The sequence below is a fragment of the Taudactylus pleione genome, unplaced genomic scaffold (assembly GCF_031769625.1).
Source record: "Taudactylus pleione unplaced genomic scaffold, aTauple2 ptg000073l, whole genome shotgun sequence".
In the NCBI taxonomy this organism is placed as follows: Eukaryota; Metazoa; Chordata; class Amphibia; order Anura; family Myobatrachidae; genus Taudactylus; species Taudactylus pleione.
The window spans coordinates 942,914-965,516 of NW_028284475.1; the positions used below are offsets into that span (position 1 = coordinate 942,914).

The 22,603-nt window shown below is 46.5% G+C and overlaps 1 protein-coding gene across 8 annotated transcripts in view; it reads right to left on the reverse strand.

Annotated features, from left to right (window-relative positions):
- Positions 1-11,681: 11,681 nt before the first annotated feature.
- Positions 11,682-22,603, reverse strand: part of SEMA4A (semaphorin 4A) — a 106,418-nt gene continuing 95,496 nt past the window's right edge. For all 8 annotated transcript variants that reach the window (XM_088467532.1, XM_088467536.1, XM_088467535.1 and 5 more), the window contains 9 exons: positions 20,951-21,067; positions 20,327-20,466; positions 19,780-19,952; positions 18,439-18,589; positions 17,824-18,010; positions 17,590-17,711; positions 14,075-14,235; positions 13,756-13,871; positions 11,682-13,464 (listed from right to left, as the gene is read on the reverse strand). In XM_088467532.1, coding sequence (XP_088323658.1) covers positions 12,827-13,464; positions 13,756-13,871; positions 14,075-14,235; positions 17,590-17,711; positions 17,824-18,010; positions 18,439-18,589; positions 19,780-19,952; positions 20,327-20,466; positions 20,951-21,067 — 1,805 coding nt within the window. In that variant the 3' untranslated portion in view covers positions 11,682-12,826. The remainder of the gene's footprint in view (positions 13,465-13,755; positions 13,872-14,074; positions 14,236-17,589; positions 17,712-17,823; positions 18,011-18,438; positions 18,590-19,779; positions 19,953-20,326; positions 20,467-20,950; positions 21,068-22,603) is intronic.

The window sequence follows — 22,603 nt, forward strand, 5'->3', positions numbered from 1 at the left end:
AGGCAGCAGGGAAGGAGGGGTTAGGGTTAGGCACCCCCCGTGGGACTTAGGTTTAGGCGGCAGGGTAGGGAGGGTTAGGTTTAGGCCCTTAGAGGGGGGATTAGGGTTAGGCACATTCAGGGGGGACGTTAGGGTTAGACACCCCTAAGGGAGGGTTAGGGGGGGAATTAGGTTAGGAAATACTTACCTTACATAATGTGGATTGTCACCCCTGCCGGGCAGCTGTTGTCGGGATTTGAACGGCCGGCCGGCGATAAATCATACTGAACCCCCCTGATGGTATTTTCACATGATTAATGGGCCATTAAGGGATGATGAATCGACCCTTCAAAGAACTAAGATTAATTATAGCCTTTGTCTTCATGATTATTGCACCTGTACGAGGTACTGTGCGGGGTCCTAGGTCTGGTATCCCCATACTGCACTGGTTCTATTCCCCATGCAGATTTCGTTTTAGTACTTTGAATGTTGTTTTGGGGCAATTGATGAAAATGACAAGAGTCACCTAGGTTGTTTAGCAGGCCAGCTGGCTCAGTGTGCAAGTGTCCAAACAATCTATTTATGGTGGTGGGGGAGTCTAAGGTTTGATTCTCCAAACAGGCTTATTTTCTCAGTGTCACCAATCAGTCTAGTACAGCAACCAAAGTAATAAAAAGAAACCTATCTTCAACCATCCAGCTGCAACTGCACTAAGATAATAATATGTCAGACAGGGTCAGTGGTGGATGTTACTTAGGGCCTTTATGGCTCCCAGTGATACCCACCCCTCCTCTGTGAGCCCCCAGTCCCCGGCAGCGGTTCCTACCTTCCTCCTATGGCTGATATAATAAAAGAAGAAGTGGTTTCCCATTGGAAGTGCAGCATTAGTGTGGAGGTGCTCTGGTGGCTGCATAGACAGAGGATAAGAGACACAGGGAGGGGTCTGGCTGATTGACTCTTAGGGGAGGCTGGCTGATTGACTCTTAGGGGAGGCTGGCTGATTGACTCTTAGGGGAGGCTGGCTGATTGACTCTTAGGGGAGGCTGGCTGATTGACAGGGTGAGGGCAAGGCTGAGGGACATGAGTGGAATTGAGATTGAAAGACACACGGGCAGGCAGGGCCGCCATCAGGGGGGGGACTACTGGGCCTGGAGTCCCGGGCCCGGAGAGAACAGAGACAGAGGGGGGCCCGGGTAGCTGCGGTGCAGCACCGATGATTTAATACGTGACAGTGCCTGCTGTATTACAGTTACAAGTATGGTGCCGGCCGCGAGACAGCTAGAGCTCGCGGACCGGTAACCAATCAGGAGCGTCCACTCCTGATTGGCTTCCAGTCCGCGAGCTTTGATTGGCTCGCGCTCGGCGCCATCCAATCAAAGCTCCCCGACAGGCAGCCAATCAGGAGCGGACGCTCCTGATTGGCTGCCAGTCCGCGAGCTTTGATTGGCTCGGGCCCAGCACCGTATGTGGAATGCCGGTGGGTGCAGCAGCTTCCAGTCACAGTGCCACTCTGCATGTATGATTCCGGCTGCCAACTGAAGAACCGCAATCTAGGTACCACATAGTGCCTGACTTTGCCCTGTGCTCTCCCTCCTGTTCCAGCCAGCCCTCTCTACCCCTGAGCCTCCCCAGCGAGTCCAGACAGCCTTCCCTGTCCCTCTCCTAGTGGTGATGGCCTTCCCTGCCATGCCCCACCCCCCAGTCCAGACAGCCCTCCCTGCCCTGTGCGTTTCCCCCCTAGTTCAGCCGGCCATCCCTGTCCGACCTCCCCCATTCCAGCCAGCCCTCCCTACCCTGTCCCCCCCTCTCTGCCCTGAGTCTCCCCCCAAATCCAGCCAGCCTTCCCTGTCCCCTCCTAGACCAGCCAAACTTCCCTGCCCTGTGCGTCTCCCTCCTAGTACTGCCAGCCGTCACTGTCATGTCCCACTTCTCAGCCCTGAGCCTACCGCCCCCCTCCCCCCCCCCCAGTCCAGTCAGCCTTTTCTGGATTTTATGTGGGTCTAGATTTTTCAACATATTTTATGTGGCTACAGCCTATTTATATATACAAATCCACCCCCTATCTCCCCTGGGGGGGCCCTATGTACTTTGTCAGTACCGGGCCCCACAATTTCCGATGACGGCCCTGCGGACAGGAGGCTACAGTGATGGGGCAGGAAGCTGGGGAGACGGGGAAGGAGGCTGTAAAGATAGGAAGTTGGAGAGACACATGGGGCTGGAGGGGATACACGGGGCACAAGACTGGTTGAACCTCTGTTATATTATGACATTGGTTATATTTCTACAGAAACAGGCATTTTTTGCATCATGTGAATCACTACAAGAATCACTACACGAATAGTGACTACCAAACTAAGAGACACCATCTGCCGAGGGAGGATCAGTTTCTTCAGAGGTTCCACATTGCAGAGAAACCACCATATAGGTAAGGTATATTTGGAATGGAATGTAGAGGAATGCTCCCATGGTGATGAGAAATGGGTGGAGTGTCATGATGACACTCCCCCATTTCGAGTGACACTGCCCCTCATGACGTACGGCAACGCCTATTTTTGGGCCGTGGACCTTTGGCGCACGCATACTGTACCTTGCACAATTTTTTTCAACTTGCACCACTGAAGGTAACTTACGTTATCTCTATCACTGCTGACCACACCCCTCTACACCAGATCCTATATATAATTATAGCGACTATCTGTTATTGATGACCACACCCCTCTACACCGGATTCTATATAATTATAGTGTTTATCTCTATCACTGCTGACCACACCCCTCTACACCGGATCCTATATATAATTATAGTGTTTATCTCTATCACTGCTGACCACACCCCTCTACACCGGATTCTATATATAATTATAGTGTTTATCTCTATCACTGCTGACCACACCCCTCTACACCGGATAATATATATAATTATAGTGTTTATCTCTATCACTGCTGACCACACCCCTCTACACCAGATCCTATATAATTATAGTGTTTATCTCTATCACTGCTGACCACACCCCTCTACACCAGATCCTATATAATTATAGTGTTTATCTCTATCACTGCTGACCACACCCCTCTACACCGGATAATATATATAATTATAGCGACTATCTATGTTATTGATGACCACGCCCTCTACACCAGATCCTATATATAATTATAGTGTTTATCTTTATCACTGCTGACCACACCCCTCTACACCGGATCCTATATATAATTATAGCTACTATCTATATTATTGATGACCACACCCCTCTCCACCGGATTCTATATAATTATAGCGTTTATCTCTATCACTGCTGACCACACCCCTCTACACTGGATCCTATATATAATTATAGCTACTATCTATATTATTGATGACCACACCCCTCTACAACGGATTCTATATAATTATAGCGTTATCTTTATCACTGCTGACCACACCCCTCTATACCGGATTCTATATAATTATAGCGTTATCTGTACCACTGCTGACCACAGCCCTCTACTCTGGATCCTATATATAATTATCTCCATCACTGCTGACCACGCCCCACTACACCGGATTCTATATAATTATAGCTTTATCTGTATCACTGCTGACCACACCCCTCTACATCGGATTCTATATAATTAAAGCGTTATCTGTATCACTGCTGACCACGCCCTTCTACACCGGATTCTATATAATTATAGCGTTTATCTCTATCACTGCTGACCACACCCCTCTACACCGGATCCTATATATAATTATAGCGACTATGTTATTGATGACCACACCCCTCTACACCAGATCCTATATATAATTATAGTGTTTATCTCTATCACTGCTGACCACACCCCTCTACACCGGATCCTATATATAATTATAGCGACTATGTTATTGATGACCACACCCCTCTACACCAGATCCTATATATAATTATAGTGTTTATCTCTATCACTGCTGACCACACCCCTCTACACCGGATCCTATATATAATTATAGCGACTATGTTATTGATGACCACGCCCTCTACACCAGATCCTATATATAATTATAGTGTTTATCTCTATCACTGCTGACCACACCCCTCTACACCGGATCCTATATATAATTATAGCGACTATCTATATTATTGATGACCACACCCCTCTCCACCGGATTCTATATAATTATAGCGTTTATCTCTATCACTGCTGACCACACCCCTCTACACCGGATCCTATATATAATGATAGCGACTATATTATTGATGACCTCACCCCTCTCCACTGGATTCTATATAATTATAGCGTTATCTTTATCACTGATGACCACACCCCTCTATACCGGATTCTATATAATTATAGCGTTATCTGTACCACTGCTGACCACACCCCTCTACTCCGGATCCTATATATAATTATCTCCATCACTGCTGACCACGCCCCACTACACCGGATTCTATATAATTTTAGCGTTATCTGTATCACTGCTGACCACGCCCTTCTACATCGGATTCTATATAATTAAAGCGTTATCTGTATCACTGCTGACCACACCCCTCTACACCGGATCCTATATAATTATAGCGTTATCTGTATCACTGCTGACCTCTCCCCACTACACCGTATTCTATATAATTATAGCGTTATCTGTATCACTGCTGACCACGCCCTTCTACACCGAATTCTATAGAATTATAGTGTTATCTGTATCACTGCTGACCACGCCCTTCTACACCGGATTCTATATAATTATAGCGTTATCTGTATCACTGCTGACCACACCCCTCTACACTGTATTATATATAATTATTGGGTTATCTCTATCACTGCTGACCACACCCCTCTACACCAGATCCTATATAATTATAGTGTTTATCTCTATCACTGCTGACCACACCCCTCTACACCGGATAATATATATAATTATAGCGACTATCTATGTTATTGATGACCACGCCCTCTACACCAGATCCTATATATAATTATAGTGTTTATCTTTATCACTGCTGACCACACCCCTCTACACCGGATCCTATATATAATTATAGCTACTATCTATATTATTGATGACCACACCCCTCTCCACCGGATTCTATATAATTATAGCGTTTATCTCTATCACTGCTGACCACACCCCTCTACACTGGATCCTATATATAATTATAGCTACTATCTATATTATTGATGACCACACCCCTCTACAACGGATTCTATATAATTATAGCGTTATCTTTATCACTGCTGACCACACCCCTCTATACCGGATTCTATATAATTATAGCGTTATCTGTACCACTGCTGACCACAGCCCTCTACTCTGGATCCTATATATAATTATCTCCATCACTGCTGACCACGCCCCACTACACCGGATTCTATATAATTATAGCTTTATCTGTATCACTGCTGACCACACCCCTCTACATCGGATTCTATATAATTAAAGCGTTATCTGTATCACTGCTGACCACGCCCTTCTACACCGGATTCTATATAATTATAGCGTTTATCTCTATCACTGCTGACCACACCCCTCTACACCGGATCCTATATATAATTATAGCGACTATGTTATTGATGACCACACCCCTCTACACCAGATCCTATATATAATTATAGTGTTTATCTCTATCACTGCTGACCACACCCCTCTACACCGGATCCTATATATAATTATAGCGACTATGTTATTGATGACCACACCCCTCTACACCAGATCCTATATATAATTATAGTGTTTATCTCTATCACTGCTGACCACACCCCTCTACACCGGATCCTATATATAATTATAGCGACTATGTTATTGATGACCACGCCCTCTACACCAGATCCTATATATAATTATAGTGTTTATCTCTATCACTGCTGACCACACCCCTCTACACCGGATCCTATATATAATTATAGCGACTATCTATATTATTGATGACCACACCCCTCTCCACCGGATTCTATATAATTATAGCGTTTATCTCTATCACTGCTGACCACACCCCTCTACACCGGATCCTATATATAATGATAGCGACTATATTATTGATGACCTCACCCCTCTCCACTGGATTCTATATAATTATAGCGTTATCTTTATCACTGATGACCACACCCCTCTATACCGGATTCTATATAATTATAGCGTTATCTGTACCACTGCTGACCACACCCCTCTACTCCGGATCCTATATATAATTATCTCCATCACTGCTGACCACGCCCCACTACACCGGATTCTATATAATTTTAGCGTTATCTGTATCACTGCTGACCACGCCCTTCTACATCGGATTCTATATAATTAAAGCGTTATCTGTATCACTGCTGACCACACCCCTCTACACCGGATCCTATATAATTATAGCGTTATCTGTATCACTGCTGACCTCTCCCCACTACACCGTATTCTATATAATTATAGCGTTATCTGTATCACTGCTGACCACGCCCTTCTACACCGAATTCTATAGAATTATAGTGTTATCTGTATCACTGCTGACCACGCCCTTCTACACCGGATTCTATATAATTATAGCGTTATCTGTATCACTGCTGACCACACCCCTCTACACTGTATTATATATAATTATTGGGTTATCTCTATCACTGCTGACCACACCCCTCTACACCGGATCCTATATATAATCATAGCGTTATCTCTATCACTGCTGACCACACCCCACTACACCGGATTCTATATAATTATAGCGTTATCTGTATCACTGCTGACCACGCCCCACTACACCGGATTCTATATAATTATAGCGTTATCTGTATCACTGCTGACCACACCCCTCTACACTGTATTCTATATAATTATACCGTTATCTCTATCACTGCTGACCACACCCCTCTACACCGGATCCTATATATAATCATAGCGTTATCTCTATCACTGCTGACCACGCCCCTCTACACTGTATTCTATATAATTATAGCGTTATCTCTATCACTGCTGACCACACCCCTCTACACTGTATTCTATATAATTATAGCGTTATCTCTATCACTGCTGACCACACCCTTCTACACCGTATTCTATATAATTATAGCGTTATCTGTACCACTGCTGACCACACCCCTCTACACCGGATCCTATATATAACTATAGCGTCATCTGTATCACTGCTGACCACACCCCTCTACACCGTATTCTATATAATTATAGCGTTATCTCTATCACTGCTGACCACACCCCTCTACATCGGATTCTATATAATTAAAGCGTTATCTGTATCACTGCTGACCACCCCCCTCTACACTGTATTCTATATAATTATAGCGTTATCTTTATCACTGCTGACCACACCCCTCTACACCGGATTCTATATAATTATAGCGTTATCTGTATCACTGCTGACCACACCCCTCTACACCGGATTCTATATAATTATAGCGTTATCTTTATCACTGCTGACCACACCCCTCTACACCGGATTCTATATAATTATAGCGTTATCTGTATCACTGCTGACCACACCCCTCTACACCGGATTCTATATAATTATAGCGTTATCTTTATCACTGCTGACCACACCCCTCTACACCGGATTCTATATAATTATAGCGTTATCTGTATCACTGCTGACCACACCCCTCTACACCGGATTCTATATAATTATAGCGTTATCTGTATCACTGCTGACCACACCCCACTACACCGGATTCTATATAATTATAGCGTTATCTGTACCACTGCTGACCACGCCCCTCTACACCGGATCCTATATATAATTATAGCGTTATCTGTATCACTGCTGACCACACCCCTCTACACCGGATTCTATATAATTATAGCGTTATCTGTATCACTGCTGACCACACCCCTCTACACCGGATCCTATATATAATTATAGCGTTTATCTGTATCACTGCTGACCACACCCCACTACACCGGATCCTATATATAATTATAGCTTTTATCTCCATCACTGCTGACCTCACCCCTCTACTCCGGATCCTATATATAATTATAGCGTTTATCTCTATCACTGCTGACCACGCCCCACTACACCGGATTCTATATAATTATAGCGTTATCTGTATCACTGCTGACCACACCCCTCTACACTGTATTCTATATAATTATAGTGTTTATCTCTATCACTGCTGACCACGCCCCACTACACCGGATTCTATATAATTATAGCGTTATCTATATCACTGCTGACCACGCCCCACTACACCATATTCTATATAATTATAGCGTTATCTGTATCACTGCTGACCACACCCCTCTACACCGGATTCTATATAATTATAGCATTATCTGTATCACTGCTGACCACACCCCTCTACACTGTATTCTATATAATTATAGCGTTTATCTCTATCACTAGACCACGCCCCACTACACCGGATTCTATATAATTATAGCGTTATCTATATCACTGCTGACCACACCCCTCTACACCGGATTCTATATAATTATAGCGTTATCTGTATCACTGCTGACCACACCCCACTACACCGGATTCTATATAATTATAGCATTATCTGTATCACTGCTGACCACGCCCGTCTACACTGTATTCTATATAATTATAGCATTATCTGTATCACTGCTGACCACACCCCTCTACACCGGATTCTATATAATTATAGCGTTTATCTGTATCACTGCTGACCACACCCCTCTACACTGTATTCTATATAATTATAGCGTTTATCTCTATCACTAGACCACGCCCCACTACACCGGATTCTATATAATTATAGCGTTATCTATATCACTGCTGACCACACCCCTCTACACCGGATTCTATATAATTATAGCGTTATCTGTATCACTGCTGACCACACCCCACTACACCGGATTCTATATAATTATAGCATTATCTGTATCACTGCTGACCACGCCCGTCTACACTGTATTCTATATAATTATAGCATTATCTGTATCACTGCTGACCACACCCCTCTACACCGGATTCTATATAATTATAGCGTTTATCTGTATCACTGCTGACCACACCCCTCTACACCATATTCTATATAATTATAGCATTATCTGTATCACTGCTGACCACACCCCTCTACACCGGATTCTATATAATTATAGCATTATCTGTATCACTGCTGACCAGACCCCTCTACACTGTATTCTATATAATTATAGCGTTTATCTATATCACTGCTGACCACGCCCCACTACACCATATTCTATATAATTATAGCGTTATCTGTATCACTGTTGACCACACCCCTCTACACCGGATTCTATATAATTATAGCATTATCTGTATCACTGCTGACCACACCCCTCTACACCGGATTCTATATAATTATAGCATTATCTGTATCACTGCTGACCACACCCCTCTACACTGTATTCTATATAATTATAGCGTTTATCTCTATCACTAGACCACGCCCCACTACACCGGATTCTATATAATTATAGCGTTATCTATATCACTGCTGACCACACCCCTCTACACCGGATTCTATATAATTATAGCGTTATCTGTATCACTGCTGACCACGCCCCACTACACCGGATTCTATATAATTATAGCATTATCTGTATCACTGCTGACCACGCCCGTCTACACTGTATTCTATATAATTATAGCATTATCTGTATCACTGCTGACCACACCCCTCTACACCGGATTCTATATAATTATAGCGTTTATCTGTATCACTGCTGACCACACCCCTCTACACCGTATTCTATATAATTATAGCATTATCTGTATCACTGCTGACCACACCCCTCTACACCGGATTCTATATAATTATAGCGTTTATCTGTATCACTGCTGACCACGCCCCACTACACCGGATTCTATATAATTATAGCGTTTATCTGTATCACTGCTGACCACGCCCCTCTACACCGTATTCTATATAATTATACCGTTATCTGTATCACTGCTGACCACACCCGTCTACACCGGATTCTATATAATTATAGCGTTTATCTCTATCACTGCTGACCTCTCCCCACTACACCGTATTCTATATAATTATAGCGTTATCTGTACCACTGCTGACCACACCCCTCTACACCGGTTTGTATATAAGTATAGCGTTATACATATATTACTGTTGATTATCATCTAAGTATTGTAGACAGAACGTAGTTTTATGGTGCCTTTTAATTGTCATCTGTAAATTGTTGATAGTATTATTACCATTCCTGCATACCCGACTACCAGAATTTCCAGGAGCCTCCTGCACGGTACGGCGTTACCCCGGCTGCCAGGAGAGTAAACAAGGCTGATGCACCCCTCTCTTCTGTAATGAAGTGGGCAGGGCGGGATTTGCAGCACCACAGTTGTGTAAGGACCAGGATTGGCAGACACCGATCCCGGCCATGTACCTGGGATCAGGGTGTCTCGGTAGTGACGTCAGCTGGCGCTTCATTCCAGTGCCACCACATCATCGACCAGCACTGTTCAGTCCTCAGAAGTGACTAATATCCAGAATTTTGCATCCTATCCTCAGCGTGTAATTGCTCTGTCCCTGCAGCCTCAGCCAGGCGGCCGTTGTTAACAAACATCTATAACATTTACATTTGCATGAATAAGAGTATACACAGCGTCCTCAAGGAGACATGTCAGCGCACTGCGCCTAAAGTGGACGGGATATTTGTGGCTGATGTTGTCCAAAGTATTTTGATATCTAATAACAGACTTCTCAGGCTAGCGGGAACATAGATTCGGTGACATCACTCATGTAACTGACTAGATCTCAGACCGGATGGTGACATCACTGCGGGCTTGAATTGCTAGCCCTTAATACTTTGTGAAAAGTTGAGTTGCATACCTCCCAACAATCCCGATTTAGGCAGACAGACCTGGTAGAAGGGGGCGCTCCCTGCGATCAGGACTTGTGTGTATTGAGACTGTGTGTAATAAAAGCCCACAAGTGACTGTTATAATTTCCTTGCTTAATATCTCTCCAGAAAAGGAGAGAACATTTTGTATGGGCCCTTGGGTACATGTACAAGATAATTTTTTATTTTGGTTGACCCTACAGCTTACTGAAGCGCCCTCTAGTGATCAGAGGCTGCAATCATAGAAAGCAGTTTACATCAGTGACCAATCACATTTTATTTTCCTGTCACTAAGACAGCAGTAATTATATATATATATATATATATATATACATACATACACATATATAAATATATATACATATACACATACATACACATATACATACATACAATCAAAATCACTTGTGAAGGCATTTGCTAAAGTCTGCAGTAATCTTAGATAACCACCAGGTGGTGCAATAGCACAATTAAAACTCCCGGAGGGGCCATTGGCAGATCCTCTGAGGATCAGTAGTTCTTATTAGGTTCCTGCGTTACGCGTTTATGCATGTATCTGTAGTGGAATACTAAAGATAGAAATTGTAAGAATTTTTTTTTTATTACACTTTCTATCTTTAGTTTTAAATATGTTTCTAATCCATAAGGATCCCAACAGGGCTGTAAAGAGAACTTTTGAATAATAAATAAGATTTTGCATACTAAATGAAGTGGGCCCAAGTGTACTACTTAGCTGGAATTCACTTGGTACTTTTTGTTTGTAAATTTGTAGGAGTTCAGCAGGAGCGCCCCTACGATTCCAAAATTACCAGTATTATAGCTATTTACCTATATTAGAACTGAGAAGGGACTTTTATATAGTAGTAATAATAATAATACTTTTACAGAAAATAGTGCAGGTTTATGTAATGAATGCTTATTGTCTGTCAGTCAGTCCCTACACCTGCTCCCTACATTAATGTGCTAATAATCTCCCATTACGCCCAGGGGAGAAAAGGGACAATCAGGTTACTTACTAAATTTACTTCTCCACCAGTTTAACCCCAAAAGGTAAAACGTCATTTATGTTAAAAGCAGAACACAAAACAATTTGGGGTTAAACATGGTAAATTCAGCCCCATTGTAATAACCAGTAACTTCGTCTTTGGCCTGAATTCAGTGATATTGGGAGAAAAATAAAATAGCACAATAGCATAAGAGCGTCTCGCACGTCCATTTATCAGGACGACGAGGAGGTTGCGCCGGCAGAGCTACAGAACAGACCGACAAGTGGTTTATTTATTCTTTTATAAATAATAATAAAAAACAAAAACACACTTGGCTCCGACTCTTCATGCACACAGCGCCTCCTATAATACTGATACGGTACTGCAACAACAGGAGACAGACGTGGAACACACCCCGCTCAGGGATCGGCATACTGCAGAGCATGCCTGGACACCGATAGTACACACACTCTCTACACTGCACGGAGGGTGATCCGTGTACACACACACGCACATACACACACACATGGACACGCTGCGCAGACACACTTGTACTTTGGTCACATGTAGTACACATGCACAAATCATTGCCGCATGTAGACAGTTGGCCAACACGCCTGGCAGTAATGCTTCTTGTGTGCTCGTGGAGCGTGGCAGGAAGAGGGGTACCCCCGGGTACTCAGAGATCCAGCTTGCATGGTGAGGGTACCAGCGCTGGGTTTTACATACTCAGCACCAGTGCGGCTGCCACCTGTTCGGCAGTGATCATGTCTTTTCTCTATTTACAACGGCGTTCACATTATAAAAAGGGCGACAGGATGTCCCCACGGGGCGATAAGTTTCCGGCTACTGGAACCGTCGTGGCTTATTGTAAAAACAAGTTTCATTTGGTCCCGCTGGGTGTGGCAGTGTAAGGGGTTTGATCAGCCACGGAGGTAGAAGGCTGCAAACCCATTATATACAGTACTGGAGGCTGCCAAAATATTCTAAGTAACATCCCAGAAACAGTGAAGTTCAAAGCGGTTGTGGAACCTACCGAGTGACAGGCGTATCCGGGGACAGCTTCCGGCTAACGCCACCGCAAGCGGACAGGAATGGTGAGAATGGTTTACAACAGGAATTAACAACATAGCTTAGACATCAGAAGCTCCCTCCATCGCCCCGTTGGGCGTCAGGTTCACGCTGTTATTATCCACGTCCATATTCCCATTGGCCCTACCCATAGGTATGCAGCACGGTTTGGCGTAGCTGCCGACATTCTGGTATAAACCATTCAGAGGGGTCTTGTCCGGCTGTTTAGAGACAGACAGTTTCTCGGTTTCCGGGGTGCTGCAGCCCTGAATCTTGCTATTTACTTTGATTCGGTCTCGGCAGGTGTAAAGCGCCACGATTAAGCCACCGCAGAGCGTCAACGTCAGCAGCACCGTCACGGCCACAAAAGGTTTGTAGTAATTCTGCTCGTGGTTGCTGAAGGACAAGTTATTCTCTGAACCCGAGTTACTGTCGCCGGTGTCTTTGTGGCTGACATCGACCCCACTGGGGTCTTTCACCCAGTACTGAGCCACCTTGTACTGAAAGCCGTTCTCGTTGGCCCAGCATTCGTACAGCCCCAGAGTATCGCGCCTGACAATCACTATCAGGGTCTCCTTGGAGGTGACCATCTGTTTCTCTGTGGCTTTTCCGAGCCTCTTCCAGCTGTAGGTGGCCAGGGACGACAGCTCCGGGCACTGCAGCTCCAGGATGGTGTTATAAGAGACCGTGTAGTTTATAGCTGGTAATAGAGAGAAATAAGATGGTCAGTAAGACAAAAGGTACCCGGCATCAACACATTATAGAAGCAAATGATCCGGACCCTTAGTGAATGACATAAGTGTTACTGCTGGGATCTTAATAAGACTTCTAGGCAGATGCAGCCGCTTTTCTGACATTTCTGTTGGTGTCTTCAGAGCACCTCAGATTGACATAAGTCATCAGTATATTTATAATTGATAAAATGTTCTCCAGTGGTAACTAGAGAACCTGTGTCCTTCAGCCATGACTAGCAGCCCGCTCATTGGCTCACCTCTCATCGGGGGGTTGTCCGTGTCCTGCCTCGGTTGGTTAGCCCTTCCTTTCGCCGCGGGGCTGAGACAAGTGTTATTCGGATTTCCGGTCTCTACGTCCTGCAGCCAGTGATCTCTGCGGGGAACAGACGCCAATCAGTATACACACCCGAAAGAGCCAGCTCCGCCTCCTATTAATAACGGATGGACTATCACCCCAAATTGTGTCACGTCATTTATCTCCCAAGCCTCCCTTCCCCGTTCTCTCACACGCAGGACAGGAGGCGGGGGCTGGGACACCCCTTCCCTGCCGTGTGTGCCGTGATGGCAGCCACTTACAAGTCACCATCCTTTGGGGTTCTCTGGCACTCCCGGCTTTGCAAGTTCCAGGCGCAGTAAGGGTCTCTGGCCAGAATACACTCAAAACAGGTCCTGTAGACGCTGCAGTTAGCCAGGGGCACCTGTAGGATGCCAGCTTTGGAGCCGATGTAAAGGATGTTCTGTAGGAGAAGAAGAAGAAAATGAGATATGATAATGTGAAATAAACTACAGGGGCGGAGCTAGAAGCATATGATATCACAGAGGAGGAGTATATAGTGGAAATAACAGGGAGATGTGTATATGTATATATATATATATATATATATATATATATATTTATATATAGTGGCAGTATCACCAGAGATGGCGCTGGTGAGCAGCAGATTCTGTGTGGGGCTGGAGGGATCCACCCACACAGGGTAGAAATACTAAGTTATGCTACACCTAGGGGCTGTAGTGAGATAGAGTCAAGTCTGCAAGACTCTGTAGTCAGGACAGAATGGGGCCTGTGTGTCCAGTCCAGGTGGGACTACAGTTGGAGACTAGTGTGGGCTGGGAAGCCACGGATGGCTAGGAAGCCAGGTTCAGACCTACAGGAGGTAGGGAGAACTCAAAAACTGCAAGACTGTGAGCAGGAAGCAGATTGTGAGGCTGTATCTGTAACCAGCTGTGGTAGACAAAGCCAGGCCGGAGCCTGCAAGAATACCTGTCAGAGACAGGACTGGGACTTTGACGCTGAGAGACTGTTTGCAGATTAGCTGCACAATGATAGTTAGGGGCGAAGATGTGAGTTAGTTGCCCTGAATGGGGGCTAGGCGTTTATTACTTTGTGTTCATTTGGAGTTGTACCCGATTTATGCTGAAAAGTAAACCACCATTCCATTTACTTACCTGAAAGCTGTGTTGGATCCTGATTGAGCACCTAATCATTGCACGGTATACAATCGGGAGGCCGGCTGCCGGAATCCCGACTGCTTTATTCCCGGCGTGGGATAAATGACCGGCGTCTATATCTAGACGCCTGTCATTTCCCCGACGCCGGGAAACCGGCGCCTGGCATCCTGATCGAAGGGATGCCGGGCGCCGCGAGCAGACAGCCACAGGGGGGGAGGGTTAGGTTTAGGGCACCCAGGGGGGACTTAGGGTTAGGCACCCCCCAGGAGGGTTAGGGTTAGGCTAGGGAGGGTTAGGCACCCCTAAGGAGGGTTAGGTTAGTTTATACTTACCTTAGCGACGATCGGGATTTCCAGCGCTGTCGGGCTTCCAATGCCGGGAACCCTGCGGCATTTCATACTGATTCCCATAATATCCCTGTGTGTTTTTTTTTTTTTTTTTTTTTCCATATTTGAACAGTTGCAAAATATAAAGTCTGCTCAGAGCTGGAGCTAAGCCGGGTGTGTCTCTCCAAGCAGCAGAATGCCCCCCTCCCAGGCACCCAAGTAGCCTGAGTTGTGTGCATACTGTATCCCCTTAGAATGCCCTTACCACTCCCGAATAGGATCGCTTGGCCACTCTAATACTACAAAATCTGTGTCATTGACATATATTAATAAATAGGGGCCCATTTGGTGTTCTCCAGAGTTATTTTCAAGCCTGTCAGCAGACTTTCTTTTAAATAAATTATTCCAATTGACAGTTTCCCATGTACAGTGCTATCTGCTTTGTGTTTGAATCAGGTCTAATGTTAATAGCTGCTTTATTGTTTCCCAGCTACCTCTGCTGACATTATAACTATAAATATCGAGCTGTACAGTAAGAAGGCAGACCGTCATACTAATCGCAATCAGCGTGCAGACCGTCATACTAATCGCAATCAGTGTGCAGACCGTCATACTAATCGCAAACAGTGCGCAGACCGTCATACTAATCGCAAACAGTGCGCAGACCGTCATACTAATCGCAATCAGTGCGCAGACCGTCATACTAATCGCAATCAGTGTGCAGACCGTCATACTAATCGCAATCAGCGTGCAGACCGTCATACTAATCGCAATCAGCGTGCAGACCGTCATACTAATCGCAATCAGTGTGCAGACCGTCATACTAATCGCAATCAGCGTGCAGACCGTCATACTAATCGCAATCAGTGCGCAGACCGTCATACTAATCGCAATCAGCGCGCAGACCGTCATACTAATCGCAATCAGCGTGCAGACAGTCATACTAATCGCAATCAGTGTGCAGACCGTCATACTAATCGCAATCAGCGTGCAGACCGTCATACTAATCGCAATCAGCGTGCAGACCGTCATACTAATCGCAATCAGTGTGCAGACCGTCATACTAATCGCAATCAGTGTGCAGACCGTCATACTAATCGCAATCAGTGTGCAGACCGTCATACTAATCGCAAACAGTGCGCAGACCGTCATACTAATCGCAAACAGCGTGCAGACCGTCATACTAATCGCAAACAGCGTGCAGACCGTCATACTAATCGCAGAATGAACGGTAATGTGGATAACGGTCACTCTGGGGTAAATGTAATAACCTGCGAATTGCGGGCATTGGCGACTTCTCCGCGAGTGTGGCCATGCTGGTTTTGCCTTTTAAATGATTGTTACTTTAAAACATCGGCCAGACTCGTGGGGAAATCAACGATCCCTGCAATTCGCAGGTTAATACATATCACTCCCCACCCCCTGTCCTTGTAGCATTTATGTGCCTTGAATGTCCTAACAATAGTCTGAATTTTCTGGGGCAGGTTTGGAGATGAGAGAAAATTACAAGATCTCTTCAAAATCTGCTCCTCTCACCCCATGCTCTGTGACTGCTCCTCTCGCCCCATGCTCTGTGACTGCTCCTCTCGCCCCATGCTCTGTGACTGCTCCTCTCGCCCCATGCTCTGTGACTGCTCCTCTCGCCCCATGCTCTGTGACTGCTCCTCTCGCCCCATGCTCTGTGACTGCTCCTCTCGCCCCATGCTCTGTGACTGCTCCTCTCGCCCCATGCTCTGTGACTGCTCCTCTCGCCCCATGCTCTGCGACTGCTCCTGTACATACTCTATTATATGTTCAAGCTAAGAGTTAGGGTCACTGCTAATACTTACTGCCGGGCCTGCTGGGCTCAGGGCTTAGCCTGCAGCGGGCCCTCACACAGAGTGGGGCCGTGCTACTTATACTGCCCGCACAGGGAAAGCAGAATCTGATTGGCTCTGTCCCCTGCACTGTGGGAGGTAGGACCCAGAGTCTGCTCTCCACAGTGTTGCTTTTTTTTTTTTAATTCTTTTATCACACATTCAAGTTCCTGAAAAACAAATGGGGTCACCCAAAGGATGGCTGCTACCCCGAAAATTCCGAGTGATGTGTAAACTGACTATTGGATTTCAGGACAACTTTGAATATTGTTGCGCTATATCGCAATTTTGCTTATTCCTATACAACGCCCTGTCAGTGATCCCACTCAAGCACACCACACTGCCTCGTCTTGCCACCCTTGCCAGATAAAACCTGATACTAAAGAACAATAGCTATGGGAACAGCTTACATTAGCACAGTTCTCTATCTGGACCCACCCAATGCCTGGCAGCTCACCTTGCTGGGTACCAGTTGAAGCGTCTCAATTGGCTCTGAATTTGGCAGGAGATCCAGCTCCTCAATGATATGAGATTCTGTGCCATCTTTCACCAGGACGGCCTTGTGCAAAGAGCCCCTGTCTGAAAAGGGCACAATGGTTGTGATTATTCCTGGCTACATGCTGCAGAACCATGAAGGACCAGCAGAGGGCAGAAAAGACCACTGTACGGGACTGGATAGAGAGACACTTACCTGTGCCCAAGTACATCATTGTGTAGGTACCACGTAAGGCCTGGACAGAGTCTATGGCGATCTGCGTATAGCTGACACTCTGTTTGATCAACACGGGGCTCTTGCCGACGGGTGAAACTTGATCATCCATCAGGAAGTGATCTTTCATGAAGTTGAGGTCGGTGTCTGAGAATTTTCCAGAGGAGCACTGGGGGGGGGGGGGGGGCAAAGGAAAGGGGAGGGGGGGGGTGAGAGTGGTCAATCAACATCTACACATGATCAGATGTTACACACATGTACATGCCTGAACCGCTGCCTTTGGCCAAGTTGTGGGATCTCATGACAAAAACATTCTAAGGGGGCTGACATAGCAATGTGGGTGATATAGCAGCACGTGAGCCACACTTATGGGAGCCCCTTATTGGTCGGCAAACTAGAATATGCATGATTTAAATAGAGGTATAGCAACGGCGTTCCAAGGCCACATCGGGGCATATCCCACAGTCTAATGGTGACTAGCTCTGCAACACTGCCACCCCAACTGCAGGTCACGTGAGGCACTGCAGCCAATAAACCCTTCATTAATGGCCTATTGCAATTGCGGATGAGAGGGGTAGTTGCAGTAGTAGTACTTACACTGCCGGGCCGTGGATTGGACACGGGTCCTGTGTATCTCGTCCACTTTGAACTCTCTTTGTTCTGCTCCTTGTAGTTCCCGTTGAAAACCGCCTCAATGTCCTTTAGTTTGAAGGCGCAGACGGCGGAGCTGCTGGAACCACCCACCTGCCTGCGGGGGGAGGAGAATGAGAACACGGTCACAGGTCTAGTGGATGAGCGTAAAGGTCACATGATGCTCTGAGGTCACAGATTAGGTATACGGAAGAGCCTGTCACTAAACCACAAGAAAGACCCCATGATATCTGTCCCATCCTCCAATACATGGGCAGACCTGGTTCTCAATTTTGTAAAGCTGCAGACGGCCCTACTTGCACCTACAGGGTCATCGCCAAGCGAACTAAGAATCTGTACTATACAATTGTCCAACCAGATCTGTCCTCTGCATTTTGTGCAGGTGCCCCTAGATTGCTACCCGATGGCGGTGAGCAGAATCGCAATAGGTGGTGGTGGGAGGAGTTGGGCTGTGTGATGTCCAACTCTCCGCCCACTAGGTGCACATCTAGGTCACGGAGATGGTAAAGTCGTGCGCACCACGTGTGCCGTCTAGACGCGCCATTGTAAAATCTAAGGTGTCTTCCATTACGGTGCGCCCTGTATAGGAGACTGAGCGTGTGTAGGCCTAAGGTGTCTTTATATTGAACTCAGCTGGGAAAGCCACTCCCTGAACCTAGAAGCCATTGATTAGACATGTATTATCCGCTAGTACTGGCCGCTCATTAGTGGGAGCAGCAAATCATTATTGATCGGAGCAGCGGTGACCGGTCCTCTGTACTCTGAGCACTTGTACCTGTACAGCGCTAATGACTGCAGGGCGATTTATAGCTCCACAGAGCGTATTACGGTCATGTTAACATAAGAATTGATCTTGGTGAATATGTGTTGTGTCTCCTGCATACAGTCTGATCACAGTCTGATCACAGGGGCCTCTGCATTACCTTTATTAAGATTAATACCAGTCAAATGTAATGGGAAGTTGCCATTTCTCTTTCCATTGTAAAAAGGTCAGTACTCCCATTAGCGGATGCTAGGGTGGCACAATGTGTGATGTGCACTATGTCTCGCAAGCAGGTATTCAACGTGCCGCCCTCCAGCAGCTGTGGAACTACATATCCCAGCCTGCTCTGCCACAGTTTTAGCATGTCCTAATAGCAAGACTGTGGCAAGGCATGCTGGGATGTGTAGTCACACAGGAATACCGTTCATATCTTCATGGTAAGACAGCATAATACGATGTGATCGCACATAATAACGGTGCCAGGTGACGCTTCCAGTTACTGAGGGTCCGCCCGTCGCACTCACCACTGAGAGCTGAACACCCCATAGAAAGTGCTGTCCTGGGGGTCCTGCGGATAAAGCAAGGCCACATGGCGCAGGACGTTAAAGGGAAAATTGTTGCTATGGGAGCAGACCAGCTGGGCTTTCAGGAACGTCGTCCACTTCCTCTGTAGGACCTTGTCCCCTCCGACGTCGTTCTGGAAGAAAGTGACACGGAGAGGTTACACTTCCCCCTGGATGACTGGACAGGTATACATGGCGGAGAAGCCTCTTCCTCCAACGGTCCCCGGGGCTGCGTCACCTTCCTGCGATATCGAGGTCACCGGCTTCCTACATGTCACAGCACATCTGCAGCATAACGAGATGCTAGGGGCCCGCTCATGTCTCACTAATGCGGGGCCCCTTAATATACTGTACATGCTGTATTTATGAATACCGTATAATGAACTTGTAAAAATAATAAAATCATTCTAATACAGGGGTTTTCAACTCCGATCCTCAGCTACCCCAACAGGTCATGTTTTCAGGATTTCTGTCTGTGGAAATGACTGGTCACGGTGGGGGGACGCACCTTGCAAACCCTAGCAACTCGGGACACCGTCAACTTGTCAAAGAAATCAAACTCTTTTGCAGTCTCCTCAAAGAAGAAATAGACCTTCCCATCCGACTCCGAGCCCGGAACGTAGAACGACCCTACAAACGAGGCGTCAGCTGCGACAAAGAGAGAGAGAGCGCGAGTTAGTGACAGGTGACGCGACTTCTACATCGCTTCCCACTGACAATAGTACATCTCACATTTAGCAAAATCATTGGCGGGCAGGCTATGGCTTTCCGGCTGTCTGTGGAACTACAACTACTAGCATGCTTGGCTAGCCAGAGGTTGGCCCTAAGTTCTGAAGTACCCGAGTATTATTTCGTATGTTGGTGGGTGGTCTCGGGATGACCGCAGCAGCCGACTACAACAGCGTCTCCAAGCGTATTTCACTACCGCGATGAGTTCCCATCAAACATGCTCAGAGGCCCACGCAGCAGGCTGACCAAAATCGCCATTCACTCAGAGGACGTGCTGGCGGCGGGTTTATACTGCTGCCACCACAACCCAGACGCCCCAGACATAATACACACTCACATCCTAAGTCACAGGACCTTGTACATTTATACGGAGGTTTATGAGAAGTAATAGTCAAGAGCTTACAATGCAACCAGCCCAGGGACGCTTCCGTCTTCAGAGCAGTTTTGTTGCCAAGGGTCCTGAGGATGACGGGGTCATTGCCCAAGAAATTGTAACTGGTTCCAGTGTACAGCTCCCCTTCTGCAATAAAACAAGGAAGATCATTAGAAGTTGGTAAAGGTTCCTGGAAGAGAGACAGGTTTACATAATCACTTCCTGTAACCGGTGATTTCCAATAACTCACTAATTGCGTGCAAGATATAATGACTTAATCACACCCAGAAAGCTGACATGCCTACTTGCTGGGTTTTTGTTAGAGGGTAGAACGCTCCTGAGCTGTCTCCTCCCCTGTGCGCAGTGACCGCAACAGGAAAATATCACTGGGCATGTGAGACCGGGCACACGCCACTGTGTAGAAAGTCACAGTACTGCACACATGTTCAGTACTTAGCCCCTCTAGGTGAGACTTGTTTTACTTGCAATAACTCTTGTTACAGGCATCCCCAGTGGCCACTGATGTTACCCTGCATCACAGTTTATACCGCTGTTAATGCAGTTAACCCTCTGTGTTACCAATAAACCTGCAAGCCTGGTAAAGGACTCTGGCCCTCATTCAGAGGCGGTCGCAAGAAGCGATCGCTCTCTCTGAATGAGGGCGACCGCTTCCTTTTTTTAGTGCGGCCTCCTGGTCGCTAGCTAAGCTGTGGGTTACCACCCACAGCTTAGCGACCGACCAGGTTGATGGTCGCGATGGTGAACACCATTGCGACCATCGGGGCTTGCGACGAGACCCTAAGGTTGAGTCTCGGCAACCGCAAGCCCCAGGGAGCTTCCTGCTCTGATCGAGCAGGAAACTCCCCACTGACATCACTGATGATGTCAGTGCAGCCGCCCGCCCACAAAATGGTAGGCGTTCCGTTTTGGAAGCCACCCCCCTGGCCCGCCTACAAGACGGGGCGAGCTGTCGATCACCATCGACAGCCGCCCCTTTTGTAGAGAGCTCCGGAGCGAGAGAGTTTCTCTCTCGCTCCGGGGCTTGCGCATGCGCAGTGCGGGCGCTGCGCATGCGCAGGGCTAACCATCGACCCGGTTGCAAGCGCATCAGCGCTTGCGACCGGGTCTGAATGAGACCCTCTGTGTGGACTAACTTTCATTTCACATTCCACTGTTACTCTATTGAAACCACCCAGGTTCCACCAATAGGCTGAATATTATTGATATAACCTATCAAACAGCATCATGCCTTAGTGATGTCACGGGTTCCTAGTGACTGGATAGGCTGCATTCTCAGTGATGTCACAGGTTCCTAGTGACTGGATAGGCTGCATTCTCAGTGATGTCACAGGTTTTTAGTGACTACATAGGCTGCATTCTCAGTGTTGTCACGGGTTCCTAGTGACTGGAAAGGCTGCACTCTTAGTGATGTCACTGGTTCCTAGTGACAGGATAGGCTGCACTCTGTGATGTCACTGACACCTAGTGACTGGATAGGCTGCACTCTAAGTGATGTCACTGACACCTAGTGACTGGATAGGCTGCACTCTTAGTGATGTCACTGGTTCCTAGTGACTGGAAAGGCTGCACTCTCAGTGATGTCACTGACACCTAGTGGCTGGATAGGCAGCATTCTCAGTGATGTCACTGGTTCCTAGTGCCTGGAAAGGCTGCACTCTCAAT